Source organism: Sardina pilchardus, chromosome 20, assembly GCF_963854185.1.
Source record: "Sardina pilchardus chromosome 20, fSarPil1.1, whole genome shotgun sequence".
In the NCBI taxonomy this organism is placed as follows: domain Eukaryota; kingdom Metazoa; phylum Chordata; class Actinopteri; order Clupeiformes; family Clupeidae; genus Sardina; species Sardina pilchardus.
This window is the reverse complement of record NC_085013.1, coordinates 8,918,238-8,943,812: the sequence shown is the minus strand read 5'-3', so window position 1 is coordinate 8,943,812 and position 25,575 is coordinate 8,918,238. Positions and strand designations below refer to the sequence as shown.

Below are 25,575 nucleotides of genomic sequence, written 5' to 3'. Positions count from 1 at the left end.
GTGTGCATCAGGGGGAGAGTTGTCTTTGAAGTAGTGTGGGGGAGTCTCTGGGGGGCTTCCCGGCCTCAGGCTGGACCGAACGAGGAACGGGGAGGAGGTGGTGGGAGGGAGGGAGGGTGGGGGGTAAATGGCGCTTTAAAAGCAAAACAGACTGTGCTCATCTGATATAAAGTTCTACTGGTCCTGCCCAATTTCACTCTTGCTGCGTGTGTAGCAGTTTCTGTATAGCAATGGATTTATATCTACTGTATACCCATAACATAATTACACTCAAAATATATTTAAAAATATATTTCTGTGGTGTGTGCACGGTAGGCCTAACCTTGATAAATAGTTTGGTATGGTAAACAAAATGTTGCCTGATCAGATGTATTGTTTGAATCTAATCTAATCATGCATTCACTATTTTCAGGTAATCTGATTTATCCTTACAACCGAAGGCAAAATAAGACTAGGCAAAACAAAACAGGCTGGAGTAGTTGTTCTCAGACATGCTGCCATTTAAAATGCTTTACTTAAAGATACTAGGTTTAGGTATTAAAACCTTAAAGATACACTAGGTTTGGGGGGCGCTGTGTCACAACAGGCTACAGTGCTCGTGCCATGTGTGTCCGAGTGCCCATGGGGACCCAGGTTCGAGTCTGACCTGCGTTCATTTCCCAATCCCATCCCATCTCTCTCTCCCGCTTGCTTCCTGTCTCTCTCTTCTATCCTTTACGAATAAAGGCAACCCGCCCGTAGAGCTCCCGCTAGAGTCGCGATGTAGGCCTATTGTAAATAGCAAACTTCTTGCAACGTTTCCTCCCTGTACACAATGCAAATGCTTTTTTTGTGGAGATGAAGCATTAGAGGCAAGAGGCAAAAACTAACTCCAAAGATCTATATACTGACAAGGTAATGTTTCATGAATCTCGCAAGATTTGGCGGGTCTCTGCTCTTGGACGTGACATGGCTGGTCTTCTTGGTAGGGACTCACTATGTCAGTAGCTTGCCCAGGGTCTCTACACATAAAATGAAGCACCAACAATGTACATAGCGAACTTGGAGTTTTACAGAAGACTGTTAAGAACACTTACCAACTCTCCCTTTACCAGCTTCTCTCAAGGGAAATCCATAGGCTATAAGCCAATTATGTGCCTTGATATCTCAACTTTTCTTTGTTCCTTGGTAAGCGTTCTGAACAGTTTTCTGTAATAAACTCTCGGTTCGCCATGTATATGTATGCTTCGTTTTATGTGTAAAGACGCTAAGCAAGCTACTGGCAAGGTTTGGTGCTGTTTTGAACAATATTACTAGTAAAATGCTACTTAGGAAGCGTTTAGTTCACTGCCCTTATCTAATCCACTGTTTGCAATTTGGGGCTATAACATACTCTGGTGCAAGCTCTGTAATGCTTGATCAATGAAAAACACTGTCTCCGTGGCTTATTTGATGTGTTTTCAAACTTTTATACAGAAAAAGTCAAAAGGTCAATTTTTGCCAGAGTTACACTTTAACCCTTTTGAGGAAAAGCAATGTCTGAAATCCATTTTCTTGTTTGTAGGAACACAAGTTATGTTGACAGAATGAAATATTTATGATACCTCACTCAAGAACTTACTAAAACAGAGCCAGTTCAATATTTCGAGCAGGTTATTATATAAAGTCTAGACCTCATCACTTGATAACTAAAAAGTATAGATTTAGCTGACAAAAGCAATAGACTCCTTTATCCCTTCACTAACCAAAATGAAGCTATTTGCTAAATGCAGGAGGGCATATAGGCCTATGTTTTAATGTTTTGCTGATAGACAATCAATGTTCCCCAATATTCTTCTGCTTTTTGTTTCTCTGTTAGAGCATGTGTATTTGTTTACAAGTACAGAACCTCTGTTGTGATTGCCAACAGTTTTCTTAGAAATAGGCTATAGGCCTACTGTAAATGTTGAGGCATTGATGTTTTTTAAACACCTGGCTGATTGCACCTTTAACATCTAATAAATGATCAACTTAAGGAAATATAAGGAAATTGACTGGCTGAACACTTTTAGATACTGCAAATAAGTTACAGTCAAGTTACAGTCATAAATCTGACTCTGGAGACTAGGCTAAGTTTTTGCTATAGAATAGAGCTCAAACAGGCCATATTCATAGCCATATGAGCATGCCCTAGCAGTTCAATGTATGTATGGAGTTGTTACAAAGATCTGCTTCAACCCTCTGGTTGTTACTTTCAGACCTTTCTGCTGTTGCTGTTGACTGTTATTTAAACACATTGTAACAGAGTTTCTCATTTGGTGAGTAGCATATTGCTTGTTCTTAGATGGTGATGACTTTAAACATGCATCCTAGATCCTGATTATTATGAAAATTATAATAATATTATTACAAATTATGAAGACATTATTTAAAAAAAAAAAAAAAAATTAGGGATTGAGACTAGTTGACAAGATCTGAGTTTGTTGGGTGCTGCCTTAGCCTGCATTAAGCTTGCCAATGCAAATATTTATGCCAACCCCTCTCTATATCCTATTTTGTTGATCCTCTTTCTGATGGGAACAGAATTGACAGTTCCCATTGCATGTTTTGGTCAATAGGCTAGGCTGGCCTGTAGCCTACTTTGATGGCCACAATTTAGTGCTATTATTTGCTGTAAGGTCATATAGGCCCAGCCGCTCCCACGGCTATAGGCTATAGTGCCATATAGAATTGATCTTTCTTTTAAGTGACTGCCAGTTTCAATTATAGTTTTTCAAAGGAGATGCCTAGCCTGCTTTTGAGGCTACTGCCCTGGAAACGTTTTCACGATCTCTCTGTCTGTCGGTAGTTTTTGTAAGACCATCACGGTTAAGGTACAAAATAATGGAAACATCTGTTCAAATAAAACTGTTCTTAATGTGATCTCATTTGATTGAATCAGGGCGCTTTCACACCACTAATTCGATTATTTGGTCCGCTTCAGGCAGTGAAATTGTTATTATGTAGCATATAGACTCCAGTGAGGTCCGCTTTCACACCAGAAAACGAACCAAAATTAGTCTGATTGATTTTTTTCTCAATGTTTATCTTCCGGTAGAAATCGGCGCCAATTTTGACTCACTATTTTGACCTACAGTCTATGGTTTGGACCCCAGTTCGCGTTCTCACCAGAGGGTCCGCACCAGAGGTCTACTTTTGGTGCGGAGTCAAGCGGACCGAGACCTCCTCTTTTTGGAGGTCTCGGTCCGCTTGTTTTGGTGCGCACCCGAGTGCGATTAATGCTTTCACACCAACGAAAACGAACCAAACTAAGAGGTTTTGGTACGAATGGACCGTTTGGTGCGCACCAAACGATGTTGGTGTGAAAGCACCCTCAGTGGACACTGCACGGCCGGGGATCCATACGAACCACCCTAAATCTCGGGTACAAACAAGCCATTCAAAATGGAATGTGCCACCTCATCATAGGAGTAAAACATATGCGTAGTGGTATCTGCTTTCCTGTTCGCACAGATGAACAAGTTCTATTCTGAACGAGGTATTTAAAGCAAAAATGGAAACATCTGTATGGTAACACATGTATTTCACCTATTTAAGAATGGTATTGAAAGTTCCAAATGATAACAGGACAACCCCCTTCTTGCAAAGTTGGTACCGTCCATACTACAGCTGATCGGCCTCGACCCCCCGGTGCGGTCCATCGGACTGTCCGCGGCCGTTTTTAATTTTGAAATAATACAGTTTACAATTTATAGATACCCACGACAGCCTTTATTATCGACGCATACGTCATTGCTTCATTTAATAGCCAAGGATAACTTTTGGGGGTATTTTTGTTAATACTTGGACGAGGAATCCCCTTCAAAACAATCAGGCCGTGAACCCATCCTCGGTCTCTCATAAGAAGTCTGATTTTCTGACAGCTAACTAACGTTATGGGAGACACAGGCAGTGAAAGGAGTAAGCCACCCACCATACCACCACGATGTCCTTGTGGATTCTGGGGGTAAGACTCTTAAACTGTTTGTCTTGGCGATATTGGTTTGAAATGTAGTTTAGCAGGATGCTAACGTAAGCCAATGACAAGGGGAAATGGCTAGCTTGCTAGCGAACCAGCTAACGTATGCTACGTAAAGCTACGACCAGCTAGCGTTTGCTAGCTCATCAGCCGGAGGCCACTGTCAGTTTGTCGTTGTCAGTATTCCATTGTTGTTTTGTGTAGGCCAAAGGAGGGGGTGGGGAATGTATCCAAATAAAGAATTTCTGAAGCAGCTATTCTCGCCAGCTAGGGAGCATGTTTGCCATTCATCCAACTCAGAGAAATATCTCGTCATGTCCGATAATGACTTGAGATAAAATAAACGTTTAGCGGCATGTGAAGTGTAAGCTAACGTCGATAAGCTAACTTTTAGTGTTAACGTTGCCTGATCTTACTCCCAGTTCATTTGGATTGAGTCAAATACGGACTCGTACATTCTGTTTGATCAGCTGTCATCCATTCTAACCTGTTGGGCTGGGGTTGTAAGCTCCAGCTTCGCTTAATCTAATACAGGTATTAACAGTACACCGCCCGGATAACAGCTGACTGAGCCAGAGCTCGTCTGCTAGCTACCATTTTACGGTATCTGACGGTAACGTTAGTTGGGTGGTATTATGCTGATATTTAGCTTATCATGGATTACCCTCACGCTTCACTCGCCAACGCCATAGCGATCCAAAGCATAATTACATGATTGCATGGGCGACTACTGGACCTTCCGGTTTTGGCATTTAACACAATGGGATGGGAAAGTCATGGCGCTGTTGTTTAAGTACATGGTAAATCTCTGTGTGAAGGATTGCCAAATAATTAAAGGGGGACACCGACACGTGATCCGAAGTGGGCGTATTAGAAAAATATAATCAACGTCTGCATTTTTGACGTTTTCAAGTAGTAGGCTCCTAGCAACTGTAGTGTCTAGTGAAGGACATTACAATCGATTCAGAAATAATTTATGTAGCCGTTTTGTTTACTCCAATTAATCAATGTTGCATTTTATCCAAACCTGGCAGCAAAATGCCACCACAAGGGAATTCCAGGTTAGAACAACCATGAGCCAATGAAACGTTTTATATGATGATGTGCATGTAGAAAAAAGTTAGCCTATCTGTTGTAGGCCAAGCATTCTATTTTAGGGCAGACTGATAGACTTGGTAGAAAATGTATCAGGCCTAGAGTGTTTGCGCTGTTGATGTTTGCTGTTTTGACGCTTTTACTTGATTGTCAGCTGCAATGTGCAAACAGATATAATGCCTATGCACAGGACAGTTTGGTAATAGTGGATTGTCCCCTCAAGTGATTTATCAGCCTGAAGCTCTCCTGACAGTCTTCTGGGGAGTTTGACCGGAAAGCCTTGCTTATTAAATATTCAGGATGAATAGCAACAACCAAACAATAACCATGAAATTATTATTGTTGTTGTTATTATTATTATTATTATTATTATTATTATTAGTGGATGTAGGCTAATGATTATAGTGTCATTAATTAACTCAGAAATATTCTATTGTAGTCAGTCTGACTAGGAGGGAATGGACATTAAATGTTTGTGACATTCAAATTGCGATTAAAACAGTTCAAGCGTCATGTCTTAAGCCACAGAGGTGAGAAAAGCATGCCTCCTAACCCAGTAAGGAGATGACAAGCTATTAGAACTTTCACCTCAACAAAGCTCAGTATAATTTTTCACAGTATTCTCCACATGACCTCTGATTGAGTGGACTCAAATATGGCAGATCAAATTTAAGTTCAAATGAATTTGCCCCTCTCTGTCACCACTTGAACCACTCTTCACAGCTGATTCATGGGTCCAAAACGGAATCAAACAATATGGGCCGGGTTTCCCAAAATTGTTAAGAAGCTCTTAAGTGCTAAGAACTTCTTAGGAGCGTTGTAAGAATGTTCTAAGAACGCTCCTAAGAAGTTCTTAGGACTTAAGAGCTTCTTAACGATTTTGGGAAACCCGGCCATGATCAGTTGTGTACATTTTCAGACAATATTCTTGGAGAAAATTCCCCCACCAAAAAAAACGTCCCACAGGTTTCATGGTGGCACTGGACTCTTTTAAAAAGCTAGAAAGGGTCTAACATATTACAGTGGTAATGGGTGAGAAAGGTTTAGGTCTGCAGTCTTTCACGATAATAACTTAATGAAGTGGATAACTCACTCCGAGCATTAAGGGGCCTTCCATGGTAGCTTATTGGATTACTTTTTAGTCAAGATCAGCAAGGCTAACTTTCTAACTCACTATCTAACTTACTATTGAGGTGATGAGACTTTAGCCTGTCACAGCTACAGCAGCTAATTAGTAGAGTGGGAGTAGTTTTATGTCATTAACAGAAACTGTATCCATTGTGTGAAGCGACACAACACTTCTATTTGGCAACAGAACTTCAAAAAGGAACATGGCTGTATGAAGCAGTTAACTGTGTAAAGAGAGGAAAGGCAAGCACTTTGATGTACATTTTTGGCACGTTATGCTGCAGTCAAGTACCCAACTTGCCCAACCCTACTTATGGATGCCTATTAACCCAGATAGTCACATGACTAAAATCTTGATTACTATACCAATGCCTTTGTAATGTTATATTTGTGTCAGAAACTCCACCTGGCACTGTATGAATGCCCCATTAGACAATATGCACCTGTCAGACAACAACGTACAGCTGCATTCCTGCAGTAAATGCTTTGAGTGCTTGAAGTACATGGTGTTGTTAAGTAAAGTAACTCCAGCAGCTGTTAGGTTCTGAGGCCTTGTAGCCCTGCTGACTGCTGAACAGTGTGTCTGGTCTCCAGAGGCAAGTGGCAGTCGAGCTCTGTCTGTTGGCGGCTGGTTTCCTCTCCCAGCAACAACCTCTGTGTGTGTGTGTGTGTGTGTGTGTGTGTGTGTGTGTGTGTGTGTGTGTGTGTGTGTGTTTGCCAATGTGTGTGGGTTGGTGGTGCTCAGCAGCCTCCCTTGCCTTCCCTCCCTCTCCCCTTCTGATTTCCCTCAAGAAGGTGAGCTGAGGTGTGCGTGGTGCAGGCTTGATTGGCGCTTCAGCCGCAGCTCATAAGCCTTAATTGCGGATGACATTTAGCAGGAGATGTCAAATTAATCCTACCGGCCTTGTTATCCCCCTTGAGAGCGTCTGCCTTGATTGGATTGGAGTGATGTGGAGGAGAAAGGGAGAGGAGACGGGCACGGAGGGAGAGAGAAAGAGAGAAATGAAAAGAGTGAAGAGAGAGATGGACATGAGAGAGAACTTCTATTTGTTTTCTTCCCTTTGTCTTTCTGCCCACTCCCCTTGCCTCACACATCAGATAGTTTTAATCCAGGTTAGAAATGCAGCGTAACATTAACTAGCCTGTAGCAAATAATGAAAATGACACAGGCTAAAAAACTGAAAGTCTGAACACGGGTGGATTCTGTTTCCATCACAAAAGCTGTTTGTGTATGTGTCGTGACTATCAGTGCTGGGCCCAAAGTCTTCGCTTCACTCTGAAGGTCATGTCTAAAGAGAGACTTCTCCCTGATGGTAACACACCCAGAACTCCCCTTTCTGCGAGGGCCAGAGCCTTCACAGTGACTGCAATAGACTTTGTTAGAGCTTATCTGATGAATCATATTTCTACCGTTTACGACAGTGACGGAAGACTGGAACTCCATTAAGTTTTCTCAGCCATTATCTGTGTGAGCCCCTATTGTGTTGTTTTCATCAAAGAGTTTTCGTTTTAGCACAGATTGTCATTGTCATCTTCTAACAGACCATGCATTTGTTGAGACAGTTTTGTGAAGGTCTGGTGGGCAAGAGTGTATAAATAAAAGACAAGTTTGGTCCACGAATTGTAGGATCTTGAATGATCCATGTTTTTCAACACTGACAAATTTTACTGACTTGCCCTGTTGTCACAAATGTAACAGGTAGCAGGCTACCCCCTTTGTTCTCTTCAATGCAAAATCATTAGTCACTCTTGATTTGGTTGCTGAATGCCCGGGGGACAAATACACGATGCATGCGTGACGAGAAGTCCGCACTCATGAGAAGGTATGCGTGAGAGTACTAGTGCTCACTTCTGTCTCACACTCTACAGTTACACATGCTCTGCAGCTGCTGTGGGGAGAGATTTTGTGATCTGGCAGCATCAAATAGCTTGGATAGGTTTCTCTGTAGAGGTATTTGGTGTGTGTATAGCGATAGGCTACTTGTGATTTTCTTCCTTTGTTTGAGTTTGCACACACTCTTTATGTTGGCCAAGTTGAGATACTGTGTCGCCTGATATTCATTATGGACTTCCTTCAATTCTCAGTCCTCAGCTTGATTTAGAGAAGAATTGCAGCTCAATTGAATACGGAAAAGACATATTAGACTAACATCAGTCTACATTTAGACTAACATCTTTAAGAGGAAATGCAGAACTATATTATGTTGCCATCAGTTTCGTGTGAGTTCTGCTTGACAAACTATTTTTTTTCTCTGAGTGACCTTGATTTGTAGAACACAGAATCCAAAGCGGTGTACAGTTTTCACTGTGTAATTGACGTCAACTCATCCTCACCCATGTTCCTGTTTATGCCCACCACTGAGCATCCGTCTCCTGTGTTGACAGCTCTGGACTGACAGACTTCCCAATCAGGCCCTTATTAATGCACCATCCTCCCTCACACACACACACACACACACCCCACCTCTCCTTCCCCTCCCCACCAATAGAGTCCTACTGTTCTGGTAAAGTGCCAAGCGCACTCCCCACGCCAGGATCCACTCCTCCTAAATATTCATGACCCCCCCCCCCTCCCTCCCCAAACCACCCTGGTGGGTTCTCACACCCCCAGCCTCGCCGGAGCCTCCATCTGCCTCAGCGATGATTGGTGCGGTGATTATGATTACGACTGATTTTGATGAGGGATGATTGTTGTTGCCGTGGCGGCAGATTACCTGTCTCCCTCCAAAACCGTGTCTGTGCGCAGTTGTTGTCCAGAAGAAAGTGACATTGGCACCCTCCCACCCAGCACCCAGCACCCTCCACCACCTCTCCAGATGTTAAGCTCAGCACCAACCAAGTTTACGGTGGAGGAGCAGAGATCCCAAATGAATGGGCTGCGTTGCGTTCGCTGCTCAGAGTGGCGGAGGGAGACGGGCTCGGTGGTGTGAGCAGCTGAGGGCACTCTCGACGGGTCACGCTGCGTTTTCGAGAGGGGGCTGCTGCTTTTCACAGACATTAGAGGATGAAGTGACCGACGCAAAGGCTTTATTCCCGCAAATCAGCAAAGCAAACAGACCTAGCCTAATCCCTGTGTGCGGCATCAGTGCAGAGAGAGGGCCCTGCCCCCCCCCCCTCCCCCCCCAGCCACTTCAAAGCCTCCAAGAGAGTTCTCCAAAAGGCTGCCAGTTTTGTGTCACAGACACCCACTGGACAAATGTTTATGTTCAAGAATTAGGCACAAGACACTTGATTAAATAAATAACCACTGTGAAGGCTGATCTGGAGGGGACAGAACTGTGTGTCTGCCTTTTGCCTCTTAAAGGGATATTCCGCCATTTTTGGAAATACGCTCATTTTCCACCTCCCCTCGAGCAAAACAATCGATATTTACCTTGTTCCCGTTCATCCAGCCATTCTGTGAGTCTGGCGATACAACTTTTAGCTTCAGCCTAGCATAGATCATTGAATCGGATTAGACCATTAGCTTCTCGCCTGCTAGCTTCATGTTTAAAAGTGACTAAGATTTCTGGTAATTTTCTCATTTAAAACGTGTCTCCTCTCAAGTTAGAAAGTGCAATAAGACCAACTGAAAATGAAACCTGGCGTTTTTCTAGGCTGATTTGACATGGAACTACACTCTCATCTGGCGTAATAATCAAGGCAACTTGCACACTACTGGCACTACTACTGCTTGTTGTCTATGGGGACTATTTTCAGATGCTGCGTACGATATCACTACGCCTATGGTACGTTTGCAAGTTGCCTCGATTCTTACGCCAGATGAGAGTGTAGTTCCATGTCAAATCAGCCTAGAAAAACGCCAGGTTTCATTTTCAGTTGGTCTTATTGCACTTTCTAACTTGAGAGGAGACACGTTTTAAATGGGAAAATTACCAGAAATCTTGGTCACTTTTAAACATGAAGCTAGCAGGCGAGAAGCTAATGGTCTAATCCGATTCAATGATCTATGCTAGGCTGAAGCTAAAAGTTGTATCGCCAGACTCACAGAATGGCTGGATGAACGAGAACAAGGTAAATATCGATTGTTTTGCTCGAGGGGAGGTGGAAAATGAGCGTATTTCCAAAAATGGCGGAATATCCCTTTAAGGTGCTGAGCTAATCTCCCCTTCTTTCCACAGATCCAGCAAAACGATGAACCTCTGCTCAAAATGCTTCGCAGGTAAGCTCCACTCCGGACTTTTTTGGGTTGCAGCCTGGGGCACTTACAGTCTGGGAATTTGTTCTGTATTTAACCTAAAAAAAACGCTTAATTCAGACCACCTCCATTTCTGTTATTACGAGAGGAAGTCTAATTACTTAATTAGCAGCTTAATTACTGTATTTATGTTTGGCATCAAAACCAGCTTGTCAGGGAGAATGGAGCTATTTGATATGTGAATGCTAAGGGCACTTTAACCTGTAGCTTTACTCTGTGGGCTGCACCAGTCATAGCATTGATCTCATAACTTCAAAATATATCTAGTCAAAGTTTTAGTGCTTGCTTCCATGGTACTATCACGTGCCAAATGTGTCAAATGCTTCTTGATGCTTGGAGCTAAAAGAGATTTAGCAATAGCAGTTGGGGTTTAATTCTTGCTTTTATCTACTATAATGGCATATTAAGTTATTTAACAGGCCGTGCAGGTAAACACTGAAATCCTCTCATTTGACCACAGTATACCAGATTTCCTCAGTCTTTGCTGGGTAATTTTTTGCAAGCGTGTGGGTGTTTGTGTGCCTTTTAATGTTTGCTCAGGAGGTAGCTTATTTCTGTCAGCGTGAGGGCTGCCAAGTCTCTCTGAATGGTGACTAATATGTAAACAAGCAGGGTATAGGAAGGCAGGCTTGCACCTTCCAGCTTGGGGTTTGAGTGCGCCACATTTTCCCTGTCGCTGTTCTCACAGTTCTTTCTCTCTCTCTTTCTCTCTCTCTCTCTCCCTGTCTCTTGGCATCTCTCTTGGCATCTCTCTCCCTCCCTTTATCTCTCTCTCCTTGTTTCTTTCTCTCTCTCTCTGGGTTTCCTACTGTCCCTCTGTCCCTCTCCAGACATCCAGAAGAAGCAGCCAGACGAAGACTGCCCCCCAGAGCCCGAGTCCAGCCCTAGCAATAACCAGTCAGCAGTCTTCTGTAGCGAGACGAACAGCAGCAGTAGCCAATCCCTGTTGTTGACACCAGTCAGCTCTGAGGCGCCCTCACAAGAAGACTCAGGAGCCACACCCCTCCCTGCACAGGAAGGTAATCAGTAGGCGATGTGTCTCAAATCATGTCCTACCTCCCCCTGATACTAATACCCACCAGTACTGTGCAGTTCTTCACAGATGCTGTCCAAGGTATAGGATGCAAAGCTTGGCAGAGAATTTGAGACACTGTTGTTAAAAATACCATGTCTTTTTGAAGGACATTGTTTGTTGTCTAGACTGTAGTCTAGGCACTGATGATTGCGAATCCATCCTAAGAGGGTGGAAAGTGTCTTCCCTTTTTCTCTGGTTGTGCAGTGATATTTTATTGCGTTGTCTGTTGGTGATCATTATCATGTACAGGATTATATATCCATGACTAAAATAGTTCAGTGTATGGAAGTGGAATGTTTTGGTGGGATTGAGCATTCAGTTGTTTCCCCCATTAATTCCAAAGTCAAGGATGTAGTTTAAAAATGAAGTAAAGATAGCATAAACATTTCAACGACTAGAGTTGAGAGTTGCAGTAGGTTTGTGATGAGAATTTGGACTGATATTCAGGAATAATTGAATTGTTGTTACAGTGCTTTATCCGTGGCTTAGCTGTCATTCTTCTCCGGAGGAATTCTCTCCTGTTTAACTGTAAGGGGATAAAACATGTCCAAACAAGTCTCTTAATTCCTCCTAATGTTTCCTCCAGTCTACGACATTTTGATATAAATGGAGGTGGCTTTTCTGTCTACTGAAGATAAAGTGTCTGAGATGTGTCTGTGAGGTTAATGATGTGAGAGTAAAAAGTGCTGGATGCTCTTGTAAATAATTGGAGGTGTAGCTACATATATAGCTAAATAACATTTGATGTGATGTGTTGTGATGAGATCCACCTCAAGATCTCATTACAGAGCATGAAAGAGATCGCTATTTTTTGTGTGTCTGGTTTTGGTTCTGCGGTGGCTGTCACTCCAGTTTATATGCATTATGGACCTGATGACCTGAATAAATTAGATGATCTTAAAGGACTCCAGCATTTCCCTACACAACATTAAAAAGCTGTTAAGGTGTTTAGTGATGAATCACAATACCAACAATTGTGGCGCTTTTGCTAATCTAAATTAATTTGCATCATTTTCTATAGATTGAAACAGTACCTTTAATGTCTCTTGGGTCGCTGAGAAGTTTTCACAGAAGGAAATGTTTTCTGAATGTACTTTTTGGAACAAACCATGACTAATGAAAGTGCTGGGTGACACTGACCCCTATTATTGTTGGGATGCCGATACTGTAGCATACAGAGATTAGATTCTCCAGATTTGCCCTCTTCAGACCACCGTCAGATTGTCATGGAGATGGAGCCTCCTACTCTGTTTTATAGCTGAATGAAGCCGTGGCAGAAGTCTGTCAGAAATAGAAAGAGTCCTGTTTGTTGTAGAATTTTCCCATCCCTCTCCACTTGAGAAGAGAACCAATGTCCAGGGCTAAACAGCCTACTGGATTTCTGACTTCCTCCACTAGGGAGGGCGCTTCTTGCGGCATTCCGTGACCGGAGACGGAAGTGACTCTTTGTAGTCTCTGACTCATAGAATTCTCTGCCATCATCTTTTTTATCTTTTTCTCACCCTAATAGAGGCAGACTATGAGAAGATCATTAGTGAGTGTGTATTTTAGTGGGGTTTTTTCCCTTGTGGTTGCTGTCTCTCCACTGAATGGATACAATAATAGAAATACTGTAGCACCAGACTAAAGTCTCCCTTTCTCTAAAGTGCTGCCATTGATTTTGCGATATGATCATTTGCTTATGATTCTGATTAAATATCTGATTCGAGAAAAAATGTGCGTACATGAAGGCCCTTTCCTAACCCCTCATCTTTGTCTGTGTTGCAGAAGCCTCAAGCACAGACGCAGGCCACACCACTCTGTCCACTCCCACAAAACGACCTTGTGACTCTGGTATGCGACTTTGTTCTGTTACTTGTGTTTTTAATGCAATGCTCATCAACATGAATTTGACATGATCCCATGAAAATGTTAAACATTCTGGCCAATAACAGGGGAGAAGGTTTTTTCTTCATTGTCTCAGCAATGTTACTTTGTTTAAACTAATACAATTCATTTGGCCAGAGCGTTGAGTTACTTTGCCACTGTCGCTTTGTTATGTTTAGTTTGTTTGTTTGATTCCAGCCCTATCCCCCCCCCCTCCCCCAATATCTGTTTCCAAATGACAACATTGTGGAAATAATTCTCTCCTCCTTTAAGCCTCATGTTAATATACAACAAATTGAGTTGGTAATGGCCTAGATCTGTTTTCAGCCTGAACGGTCCCTACCATTTCTTCATTTTAAATGCATTACCCCCGAGAATCTTCGCTGGTTATTGAATAAAAATGCATCCCATGAAGTCCATTACCATCAGAGGATTAAAGGGGGGGGGGGGGGGGGACGGCTTCAAGTAAGCCCGAGTGTTCTTGTGTTGTAACTGTAATGGTTGTTTGAGAGGAGCTGTCTCCTACTCGTTCATCATTAAGTGCTGTGGGGAGACCATTGACATTTTCTTTGAGATGGATGTATCAGGAGTCCCCTGACCACTGGTTGGGGTTTGATGAGATTTCCAAGAGAAAGAAATGTGATGGTGATCTTTGTGATCATCTTGTGATCATAGTGGTGGCTAAGTGGAAATATGCCCCTGCCCCTGAGCCTGTATTCAGCCACCATGACCTTGAACTCTGTTACCCTTGAGTGTGGAGTGAAAGGTAGCTGAGATTTTCTGTACATCAGAGATTTTATCTTAACTTACTTATACCCATCTTAAAAGAACCCCCAGTAAATGTAATGCAAAATCATGTGTAGTAGGTCTGTGTATTGGCAAGGACCTCACGATGCGATACTCATCATGATACATGGGCCACGATAGAATACATCACAATATATTGCAATTTGCTGTGTACCACCTGGGCAGTATAATATGCAGATCCCATTAGATCACATTATACTGATAAACAAAAAATTGTACTATTGTCAGCTGTAGACATTTTTTCACAGTGTGGCAGTTATGGATGTATATCCCAATATTATATCATGTTAAGTTCATGTGGCCTGGATGATGCCTAGATGAGTTTTTTTCATACTTTTTTGGCCAATTGGTTTTATTTGACAAACATTTGGAGCCCAGGTGAAAATAAAGTGGAGGAAAATAAGATGCTTAATTCAAGCAATTGAATTAATTAATTATAATAATAATCTCAAGGGTGTCCTTCGGGGAGTATTTGTAGCTTTTATATGTGAATGAGTTTGACCATGAAAGTGCTGTTTAGAGTACAATTACCACAAATTTACGCACAACAGGAGAATAAGTGTATGAGTGTGTGTGCAGATTTTCATAAGTGTGTGTGTATGTGTGTGTGTGTGTGTGTGTGTATGTGTGTGTGGTGTGTGTGTGTTTCCTCATACACGTGTGTAATCTCTCTCTCTCTCTCTCGCTCCCTCCTCTAGCCTCGGGCTCTCAGAGCGACGAGTCCCCAGAGAAGCGGGCGCGCGTGGCCTCGCCCTCCCCCTCCCCCTCCCCCTCCCCTTCGCCCGCCACCCTGGACGAGACCACAGCAGCGCCCCGCGGGCCCAAGCAGAAGAACCGCCGACGTTGCCACCGCTGCCAAACCAAGCTGGAGCTGGTGCAGCAGGAGCTGGGCTCCTGTCGCTGTGGTAAGCGCCACCTCATCCACACCTCCACCACTCCACCACTCCACTACTCACTCCACCTATAGAATGAGTCAGATCACTTGTGTGCTTATGTCACAATGCTTTCCTTATCAGGCAAATTATGGCTGGTAGCAGAAGATTGTTGGCTTGGCTGTCATAGACTTTTGTGAAATGACCAACTTTCTCAGTGTTATTTTCTATTGCGGCAAAGATACTTAAATCTACCTAGATAAAGCATGTCAGGCTTCGCCCTGATGAAATTAATTGAAAATGGTCCCGCCCCTCCGCCAAGAGAGCTTAATTTTCGGAAGTAAGTTTCCTATTAATTTCTCCAATCGATGTCTGGAAAAATCCAGATATAGAGTTTTAGACCATGCCTTACCATACCATGACGTGACTCATACTGCTACCACATATCATTTCGAGCAAAACAATTAACAGAAAAACGTACATATTTTAAATTCTGTGTGAAAGAACTACTATCCCATGAGCCTTTTCAAACGTACACACATTTCGAAGATTTGCGCAACGATAGTTTAACGTGGTTCCATTTAAATCGGAGACAAGAAGATGACTAACTTCCTACCGTTTCCATTGAGTAAATTTTCATATTCATATGAATGCATTCAACTTTCAAAATGAGAAAACTGTGTTTTCTTTTGACGGCCTCAGATCAGTTTTGACAGCCCTGGTATCAATCTTGATTCCTGCCTAACGAAGTAACGAAATGGCAGACATAGTAAAAGTGAAATAAACATTTCCATGGCAACGGCAAGCTCTATCAATCAAAGGCTCTGCTTTTACTGGCTTTTACAGGTGGTTTCAGCCACAACTTAGGAAAACACCACTAGAATGTTTGTAAACCAAGGGCTGGAGTGAAATATTATTATAATAGAATAGAAATGAGTCATATTTGTCCACACAATATGCCCTACATTACAGGATTGCACCCGCCCATGTGCAACAATTTCCACAGACACTAAAATCTTATGGAAAGCCTTCCCAAAAGAGTGGAAGCTGTTATAGCTACAAAGGGATGGCCAACTCCATATTAATACCTATGGCTTTAGAATGGGATGTCATTGAAGGTTCTGTGGGCATAATGACATGTATTCCAATACTTTTGTCAATATTGTGTGTGTGTGTGTGTGTGTGTGTGTGTGTGTGTGTGTGTGTGTGTGTGTGTGTGTGTGTGTGTGTGTGTGTGTGTGTGCGCGCACGCGTGCGTTTGTGTACACCTGGTGCTTGTAGAACAGAATCTAGAATCGAATAGAAAAAACAGAATGATATTGTCCACAGAAGCTGAGAATATCAATGTACAGTCGCTCTGAAATATAAATCAGCACATGGAACACAGCTAGCTCAACAGTAATTGGACCTTTCCGCCACCCTGCATTTAAACCCGTCTCATTTCCTAAAATCATTATGCTCTCATACAGACCTCCAAATGTGAGCCAAGTCTTCTTTTGGGTTGACATTAATTAAGGAGGTATTTGTCATCCGTAGCTTAAATGCTAGGTCGTCAACTGTGCTAACACAGGAGATTGTGGGCGCTAATACTGAGGAAGAGAGAGCACTTACTAAAGTTTTTCAAGCAATTTGTGATGCAGCACAAATATCACAGTGCTCTGTCTTCATTTGGTGGCGTTGGCAAGTGCATCATCAGTTCAGAGGGCCTTTCTGTGGGTTAGTGCTGAAGGTTGATAACGCGTGCTGCTTATATCTAATCCATAACAGGGGATAATCTCTGTATTACCTCTATGAAAACACTACGGTTTGTCAGCACTCCTAAGCAGCATCGTTTATCTTTGCCATGTGTGTGTGCATGTACGTACCAGAGAGAGCAAGATGGAGACTAGATACAAGAAAAGTGTGTGTGTGTGTGTGTGTGTGTGTGTGTGTGTGTGTGTGTGTGTGTGTGTGTGTGTGTGTGTGTGTGTGTGTGTGTGTGTGTGTGTGTGTGTGTGTGTGTGTGTGTGTGTGTGTGTGTGTGTGTGTGTCTGTGTGTCTGTGTGTGTGTGTTCAGTAATCCAAGCAACGAGATAGAGCAGGGACTGATGTATGCGTGGGTTCATGCATGTGTGTATGCATGTTTCACTGGACCAAGATATCTCTTGTGTATCCATGACTTGATATTTGTGTGTGTGTGTTTTGTATTTGTGTACCTCAGAATCATGTGTGTGTGTATGTGTAATAACACAGAGGTGTGTGTGTGTGTGTGTGTGTGTGTGTGTGTGATGGTGGTCTCCAGCTGTGCGTCCTCTTTTGTTCCTGCGCCACCCCTTAATTGTGCTCGCTTTAACTGAAGGTTGTTTAATTGAAGCTTGTTGAGCTTTTAATCACCATGCACTCATGTAACGAACCCGGCCATGCTAATGACTACATTACCACAGACACCCTAACGAGAGTCTTTCTTGAACAAGGGATTAATGCCAGGCGTTTTAAATTACAGGACTGTGCCACTGACACCCCCCCCCCCCCTCTCTCTCTGTCTCGTTGGTTATATATTTATTGTTTCCTCTTTCTACAACTGCCAATTATTCAGTCACTGGAAAAGTGGATATTCGCTGCTTCACTCAGTTTTGGTTTCAACTTAAGCAGTGAAAGATTACATCTGGCTGATCAGCCTTAGATGTTGGTATCGCTATAGGGCCGAAACATGGCTACTAATCGACATATCTACACCTTTTCACAGATGACTTCTGTTCTAAAGGACATATGGTCACTGGTCACTTTATTAGATATATAGCCAATCACATGGCCATGCATCTAGGCACGTAGACATGATCGAGACGATCTGCTGGAGTTCAGACTGAGCATCAGAATGAGGATGACAGGTGATTTATGTGACTTTGAACATGGTATGGTTGTTGGTGCCAGATGAGCTGGTCTGAGTATATCAGAGGTCAGAGGAGACTGGCTAGACTAGTTGGAGCTGATAGAAAGGCACGAGTAACTCCGATAACCACTCAGTGCCACACCGGTCATTTAGGAACAGGAAACGGGTTACATGTTTTACAGGCGCACCAAAATCAAACTTATTTGGTGTTCACTTCGGCTGCAACATTCTGATGGTAGGGTCAGAATTTGGTGTAAACGACATGAAAGCATGGATCCATCCCACCTTGTTTCAATGGTTCAGGCTGGTGGTGGTGGTGGTGGTGGTGGTGGTGGTGGTGGTGGTGATGGTGTAATGGTGTGGGGATATTTTCTAACACACTTTGGCCCCCTTAGTACCAATTGAGTATCATTTAAATGCCACAGCCTACCTGAGTATAGTTGCATGTCAATCCCTGTATGACCAGTGTGCCCAATCTCTGATGGCTACCTCCAGCAGAATAGCGTTCCATGTCGCAAAGCTTGAATCATCAAACTTGTGTCTTGAACATGACGATGAGTTCACTGTCCTCAAATGGCCTCCAGTCACCAGATACCAGCACTATCAAGATGCACTTTAAAGTGGCCTGTGATTGTATATTAAGGTCGATGTTGTACTTGCTCATCATCAATTTGCGTTACGTTGTGTGTTAATGATCCCACGTCAATTAAATGCAGCAACAAGCTCACTGTGGACGAAGGGTTCCGCTTGCACTTTTAAGCCTCTTTGGATTCTAGCTGGCCTTGCATGCAGTTGGCTGTTTTTGGACACGCAACAGCCCCTCTTGTTGAAAGCAGTGGTCAATTAGCGCAGGCTTTTTGTCATGTCCCTGAGACGGCGAGGGTGCTGCAGGCTTATGAAGGATGAGAAATTAGTTGTGCTTGTTGCACTTAAGGCATTAGTTTCGTATGGGCTTCCAACCAAAAGTGCTGTTCGACCCCACTTAATACAGCACACTTATGGCCACATGACTGATGAGGTGACCTTTAAAAAATAAAATAAGAAAAAGTAAACGCTTCCGCTTGTTCTGCTTTTAAATGGGCCTTCTTATTCGGTTCAAATGCGTTGCGCAGATAGATAATCAACATGGAGCTTCTTTGAATGCTGTGCTTTGAGTGCTCGGGCAGCAAGCTGGACATCTGCTGGCCAGCGGGAGGAAGCTGGTTAACACTGTCCTCAAGTCTCATTGTCATTACGTACCCCTCCTCACTCCTCTCCCTCTTTTTTCTCTCCTTTTCTCACTCTCTCTCTCTATCCCTCTCTCCGTCGGCAGGGTACGTGTTCTGTATGCTCCACCGGCTCCCCGAGCAGCACGACTGCCTGTTTGACCACCTGGGCCGGGGACGCGAGGAGGCCGTGCTCAAGATGGTCAAGCTGGACCGCAAGGTGGGCCGCTCGTGCCAGCGCATCGGCGAGGAGTGCTCCTGAGGCGGCCGCAGGACCAGGGGGACGGCGGACGGACGGACGGATGGACGGACGGACGCACGGATGGATGGATGGATGCTGGAAAACAGGAGGGAGGGACGGAAGGGAGGGAGGGAGAGAGGGAGTGGGAGGAATGAGGAAGATCCTAATGATCCACACTATGAATGCATTCAAACCCACCCCACAACAGGGCCCAGCCACCCACCACGCCTGACCCTCCATACACAAACTATCTCTCTGTCACACACACACACACACACACACACACACACACACACACACCACGTGCTGCAGAACTCTTCCCTCCACAGTGAGAAACGCATCCTGCCTCCTGTCTGTCAGTGCACCTCTCGACTCCACCCCGTCTGAGACCTTAACCTCTGACCTTTTGACCTGTGTCCTGTCATCTGCATGCCCTCGGCACCCCTACCGCCCCTCTTGCCCCTCTTGCCCCCCCTGCTCGCGGCCTTAAGTGTCCACTGCCCCAGTAACACAGTTGCCTCTTGCCCTCCTCCTGCTCTGCTCCTGCTGATCCTAGAGGACTGGGTGGGGCAGGGATCCTGCTGTGGACCTGCTGTAGCCACAGCTAGGGCGGCGCTCTTGAGCCTTGCCCCCACCCCCGTCTCTCTCTCAACCTAAATGTGTCTCAACCTAAATGTGTGTGTGTGTGTGTGTGTGTTTGTGTGTGTGTGTGTACCTCTCTCACCCACTCCTCTCTGATCAGTGATTGCATACGACACACAGGAAAACAGGGGTCAGCAGTCCTAATTGGACATATGGACACACACACACACACATACACACACACAAGGAAAAAGAAGAACTCTCTGCACTAGTCTGACCATAACACACACACATATGCATACTGCTGTTTCCTCCTGTGTGCTGGGTCACTCGAGCTGCTTTGACACCTCCTAACCTCTCTCCTATCCCTCTTGTTTAACCCTCTATGCCACCCGCCAACAATTGTGTGTGTGTGTATGTGTGTGTGGTTGTTTAATTCAGTGGTTTGTGCTCTCTCTGAAAGGACCCCCCCCCCCCCCGCCCTCCTCCTCACCGCTCTCTACTGACAGGTGGAGTTGTTCCCTGTCAGTCCTCTTGGCCTACCTCCTCACTGCCTGTGTCTCTCGCTCTCCTTCTCTCTCTCGTTGAGGCCTGGGGTTGGGGGGTGGAGACCCCCCCTGCCCACCCCACTCAAGCCTCTGAGCGGATGGAGTCTCTCAGGCACCCCCCCCCCCCCCTCCTTCCACCCCCCACCCCCCCAGCTCCATCCACACAATATGCAGACAAGCAGCTCCACAGCTGTGCCTGTGTCAAGACCTGCGCATGGTTCTCCTCTCTGTCTGTTTGTCTGTGTATCTGTCTGTCACACACACACATTCTCTATCACTTCACACACACACGTGCACGCTTTTTTTTTTTTTTTTATCAAACACATCCGAGACCATGTGGGGAGCTGAAGGACTGAAGCAGAATCAGACAGCACCCAGTAGATTTTTTATTTTTTTCTTTGTCATTTGGAACACGACCTCAGCTAGAGGATCATGGAAGCTGAGGTCTCCATGCTTTGCCATGTGCTTTTTCAGAACTGAATGAATCTGCTCAGACTACATCTCCCATCAGCCACCATGGCGGAGTCTCTGCCCTCCACGTGCCAGCCTTCCTCTTAAGAGCTGCCCTATAACCTCTGGGATTTTGATTTCTTACTGTATATTTGGGTTGCCGTTTCCGTTGTCTTGCCCTCTCCACGTTGCTGCTTGCCACTCTGTTGATTTTTTTTTCTGTCGCTTTGTCTGGAACTCTCATGCCTACCCTTTCTCTGTTGTCTATGTTGTCACTCCCCTTTACACACACAAACTCTCGCTCGCGCACACACACACACACACACACACACGCACGCACACAAACACTTACACTCTCATGCACACACACATTTTCTCTCTCTTTCTCTCCTGCCTTCTGTTTTTCCAGACAGTGTCTCAGGCTCCCCCCACCACCACTTCTCTCTCTCTCTTCTCTCTTTCTCTCTCTCTCTCTCTCTCTTTCTCTGTGTGTGCTGAAACCTCTCTGCCTCCTCTATTGATTTCTTTGACTCCCTCCCTCTTTGCTACCCCCCTCTGCTGCTCTCCCCTTGGCCAGCGCAAGGGGACGCAAAGGGCAGCTGCGCCCGAGCAAGGGCCACGGGTTCGACGGGTGTGTGTGTGTGTGTGTGTGCGGGTTCAACGGAGGCATGAGTAGGGACCGGTGGGCGGTCGCAGGGCTCGGCGAGTTCATGGAAAGTGTGCTGGATCTTCCCGCACCTCTTTTACTTTGAGCTGTTTCTCCTTTTTTTGTTTTGTTTTGGATGAGTTGAGGTGCAACGGAAGACGGAATCGATATATCCTGTATCTTTTTTCCCTCCTCTGTTGTGAAAAAATGGACAAACCGAATGCAAATGCGGAAAACAACGGGATGAGAAATGAATATCCTATTATCTTATTTACCTCTCTGTGTTTTTTCAGATTAACAATCACCTGTAGAGAATAGAATGGCTTTCCTTTCCTTTTTTTGTTTTTCCCTTTTAAGTTAACGTTGTAAAAAAAGAAAAAATGGATAAAAGAATTCTGTAGCCTATCTTAATGGTTTCTCTTTTTTGGGTTTTATTCCTTATTTGTTCCTATTTTCCTCTTTTTACTTTTGTTGAAAAATAATAAAACTGGATAAGAGGAGTGTGTGCGTGTGTGTGTAGTGCTGTTCATTAGGACTGGCTTATGTTGGCTCTTCTACCTGTCAGTAGATTAGTCTATATATGTCTGATCTTTGGTCTTAGGACTCCAGTGAAGTCAATGAGTACAGTACTGTTGGATGAAGGCGCTGTAAAACTGCAAGAGATACTGTACATCACAGTTTGGGAGGTTTAAAAGTCTTCAAGACAAAAAGCAAGTATTAATGACATTTTTTATTTTCAAAATATATTAATGACAATCAATTTATACTGAATTATCCAAATCTGCTAGAGCAAGAACTTCTGTTTGCCTGGTTGACTTTTTGCTTGTGTTCCTTCAGTTTTGTGTTACAAAATGTGTTTTGGGTATTGCTGCATTGAGGCCCTGCCAATTGCTCTCTTAGATGCAGGATTGTATCTTATCTCTCCATGCCACTGCTAGATTATTCTTGTGTTGCCAAACTATGGGACTAAATGATTAATTGATAACATCTTATCAAATACTTTAAAGAGGCGTTATGTTTTACTTGGTTTTGAACAGTCCTATGTGTTGTAGGCTACATTAATATGGTCGGTCTTAATAAATTAAACGTCTTGCACTTAACAGAGTGGAGCAGAGTTAGACAAAACCATAGTGTAGATAAGATAACCCAAGTAGATAATTGCTGCACTGCACTGCTAATGCTGTGGTGGAGAAGCATACTTGCTGAACAGCCCTCCAATTAAATTCTTATTAGTTGAGATGCTGTAATGAAAGTCTGATATTATATAATGTAGTTAGCAGCAAACAGTGCTGTTGTCTGAGTGCTAGTGTACACACTATGCTGAACTACATTTGAATTGCGTTTCAATTAGTAAAGATATTCTGTTATTTCAGTGGTAGAATTTTGGTGATTTAATTGGTGGTAGAATAAAAATTTTGAAATGTATACAAATAGGCTACCAATTAGCAAAATTCATGGCATGGGCCTGTGCCTATAGCGAATTGTCGAAGGGCTCATGAAAGGAGCTCCCAGCTGTGATTTTGTGATTGCAGAATGCAGGGAGGTCTCTAGGACTGAAAGACGGGGGTCTTAGCCCTCAGGGTTGTATAGGCATTAGGTGCCTCTCATGCAGCGTTTATACGTCCTCCCTCGCTCCTCGGGCCTCGATCCTCACTGATCTACATAAAGAAATGATGGGCGGCAACAATGGCATAGTCTATCCCTTCTTCTATCTATCTTTATGTAGATCAGTGAGGTTCGAGGCCCGAGGAGCGAGGGAGGACGTATTAAACGCTGCATGAGAGACACCCATTGTGTCAAGTCAAGTCAAGTTTATTTATATAGCACATTTCATACACAGAGGTCATTCAATGTGCTTTACATAAACAAAAACCAAACAGTAATTGTGCATGCATAGAGCGTCGCCAAAAATGGTCATCACCTGGAAAGGGATTCAATGAATTACTAACAGGGACACCATGCCGTTAGTTTTCAGTCTCGCAATATTGCTGATTATATTGCTAATGACAACGAGACAGTATAGTCCATATGATGTGATCATGCTTGCATGATGTCAAGGAAAAATACATTGTGACTCATGATTGTTGCATTCATGCCACCTGAAGCATGATGGTAGAAATATCTATTCAAAACTTTTGATTCTTTGATATGGAAAGTTCATTATTTCGGGCTGCTATTATAGAATTTCGGACTGAAATTGGATACCATGTAGAAATGTGCTGCAATTTCAAAACTTACTTATAATTATATATATTTTTTTATTTATTTCAAAAGTTGCTCATGACAATCATGGCATTCCCTGAGGTATTCTGTCAATGTCCTCATATTTGTACCCCACATAGCCTACTCCTGTTTGGCTAACATGCTGTTTGTGTGAGATAGAGGTGCACTTAATGTACTATACTTGATTTGTGATGATGGATGGTAGTAAACAGACATTCTTGCATCCATGAGCTATAGCACTCCCATGTAGTTTGCAAAATGAGATCTAATGTTGGACAAAGCAATTGATTGTGATCACTTTGCAGTGAGATCCTGCAATTCTTCATCGAGTGATGGTGCCGCCATCGGACACCTCCCTCTGACTCCTTGTGTCCTTGTGCTTCCTGAGCTGGGTTGATGGAATCAAAACACCACTCTGCCACTGCTTAGTGGTAATATGATGCCTTGAGTCAATGAGAATTTTCATTTTATTTTAGCATATAAATGTATAAGCTCTTACAGGGTTTATTTTCACAAACGGCATTCTTCTGTGTGGCCTTTTAGTTATCCACATTTTGAAAAGTTACAAAGGCGTATGTAAACAGCACTCTTGCATTACCCCCCCCCCCCCCCCCCTCCTCTTCCTCTTCCTCTTCCTCTTCCTCTGACCTTTTCATCTTCCTGCAAAAAAAGTACAAGTGCATGATGCTCTGCAAGGGGAGCGACCTGATTGGCCGACAGAAAACAAGAGTAGCTGGGAGTGCGAACAGCGACAGATGGGTAAGTGATCACACAACATTCAGGAAGAAATCTTCTTTTTAAAACTTCAATTAGACATCCTCCTTCATTTTGGGTGTGTGGAGTGAAATCCCTCTTTCATTATCCTTCCAGCTCCCCGCGCGTCGTGCTGAATTGTTTTCTAAACGATACTAAAGTCTTGCCCTCCTCTCTAAGCCCTAATCGCCCCTGCTCATATTCTCGTTCAGATTTGCACTCATGAGCAGCTTTGATTTATTGGGACTGGGACCCATCTCCAATGATGCAGAGATAATGCACTCACTCAACACTCAATTAGGACTTTGGGAAATAAGCTGTGCAGGTGACTGCAAAAAACATGAAAAAAATCAACATGAATGCAAAACAAATCAACCTTTAATCAAATGTTTGCAGGGTAGGATTGCGTCTCTGCTATGATAACCCCTTGCTGGTAGAATAACCCTCATGAGCATGTGAAAACTGTCAGGAAGTTTGAGAAGGCAGCGAGATGCTCCCAATGAGGCCGTATATTCACCAGCAATTGATGCCAGTTAGCATAGGGACTTTGTTGCCAGACTTTCAGGGGCCAATTTAAAGGAGGCTAAGGAATGGATTGTGGTTACCAGACACTGGATATTAAATCCACAGAAGAAAAACAAAAGGACACAAATGAGCAGCACTCCAGCTAGGGTCTTGCCCACGTGTATCTTTAACTAGTGAGCTGTGCCAGTTTAATCCTTGCCGGCCGCTTAAGGCTAGGGCTTTGCTGTGCTACACCCACACACGGTTTCACCAATTAGCCTGATATTACTCCCGGTGGTGTCTCCACTGATGAATGGCATTGTGCTGGCCACTTTGAGATGGTGGTGGAAAGGACAATGGCTACCAGCAGAGAGAATGAGCCACTGCTGCTGTGTGAGAGAAAGTTTATGAGTGTGTGTGTGTGTGTGAGAGTGTGTGAGTGAGAGAGCGAGAGAGAGAGAGATTGTGTATGTGTTTATATCTGTGCCCCTGTGAGCCTGTGGTGTGGGAGGGTGTTTGTTTAATGGTAATTACGAC

At 43.8% G+C, this 25,575-nt stretch overlaps 1 protein-coding gene across 1 annotated transcript; it reads left to right on the top strand.

The window, feature by feature from the left end:
* The first annotated feature begins 3,631 nt into the window (after nt 1-3,631).
* On the top strand, nt 3,632-22,059 carry zfand3 (zinc finger, AN1-type domain 3). Its single transcript, XM_062522328.1, has 6 exons — nt 3,632-3,964; nt 10,321-10,361; nt 11,228-11,416; nt 13,240-13,305; nt 14,844-15,050; nt 19,199-22,059. The coding sequence occupies exons 1-6, from the start codon at nt 3,894-3,896 to the stop codon at nt 19,351-19,353; spliced, it is 729 nt and encodes a 242-aa protein (XP_062378312.1). The 5' UTR covers nt 3,632-3,893; the 3' UTR covers nt 19,354-22,059.
* Nucleotides 22,060-25,575: the final 3,516 nt, after the last annotated feature.

What these genes read in the sequence shown, in the direction of transcription:
- zfand3 (XM_062522328.1), top strand. Translation starts at nt 3,894, where the DNA reads ATGGGAGACACAGGCAGTGAAAGGAGTAAGCCACCCACCATACCACCA. An exon ending in AAAACGACCTTGTGACTCTG is followed by an intron (nt 13,306 to 14,843) that starts GTATGCGACTTT and finishes TCCCTCCTCTAG; the next exon opens with CCTCGGGCTCTCAGAGCGAC. An exon ending in GCTGGGCTCCTGTCGCTGTG is followed by an intron (nt 15,051 to 19,198) that starts GTAAGCGCCACC and finishes CTCCGTCGGCAG; the next exon opens with GGTACGTGTTCTGTATGCTC.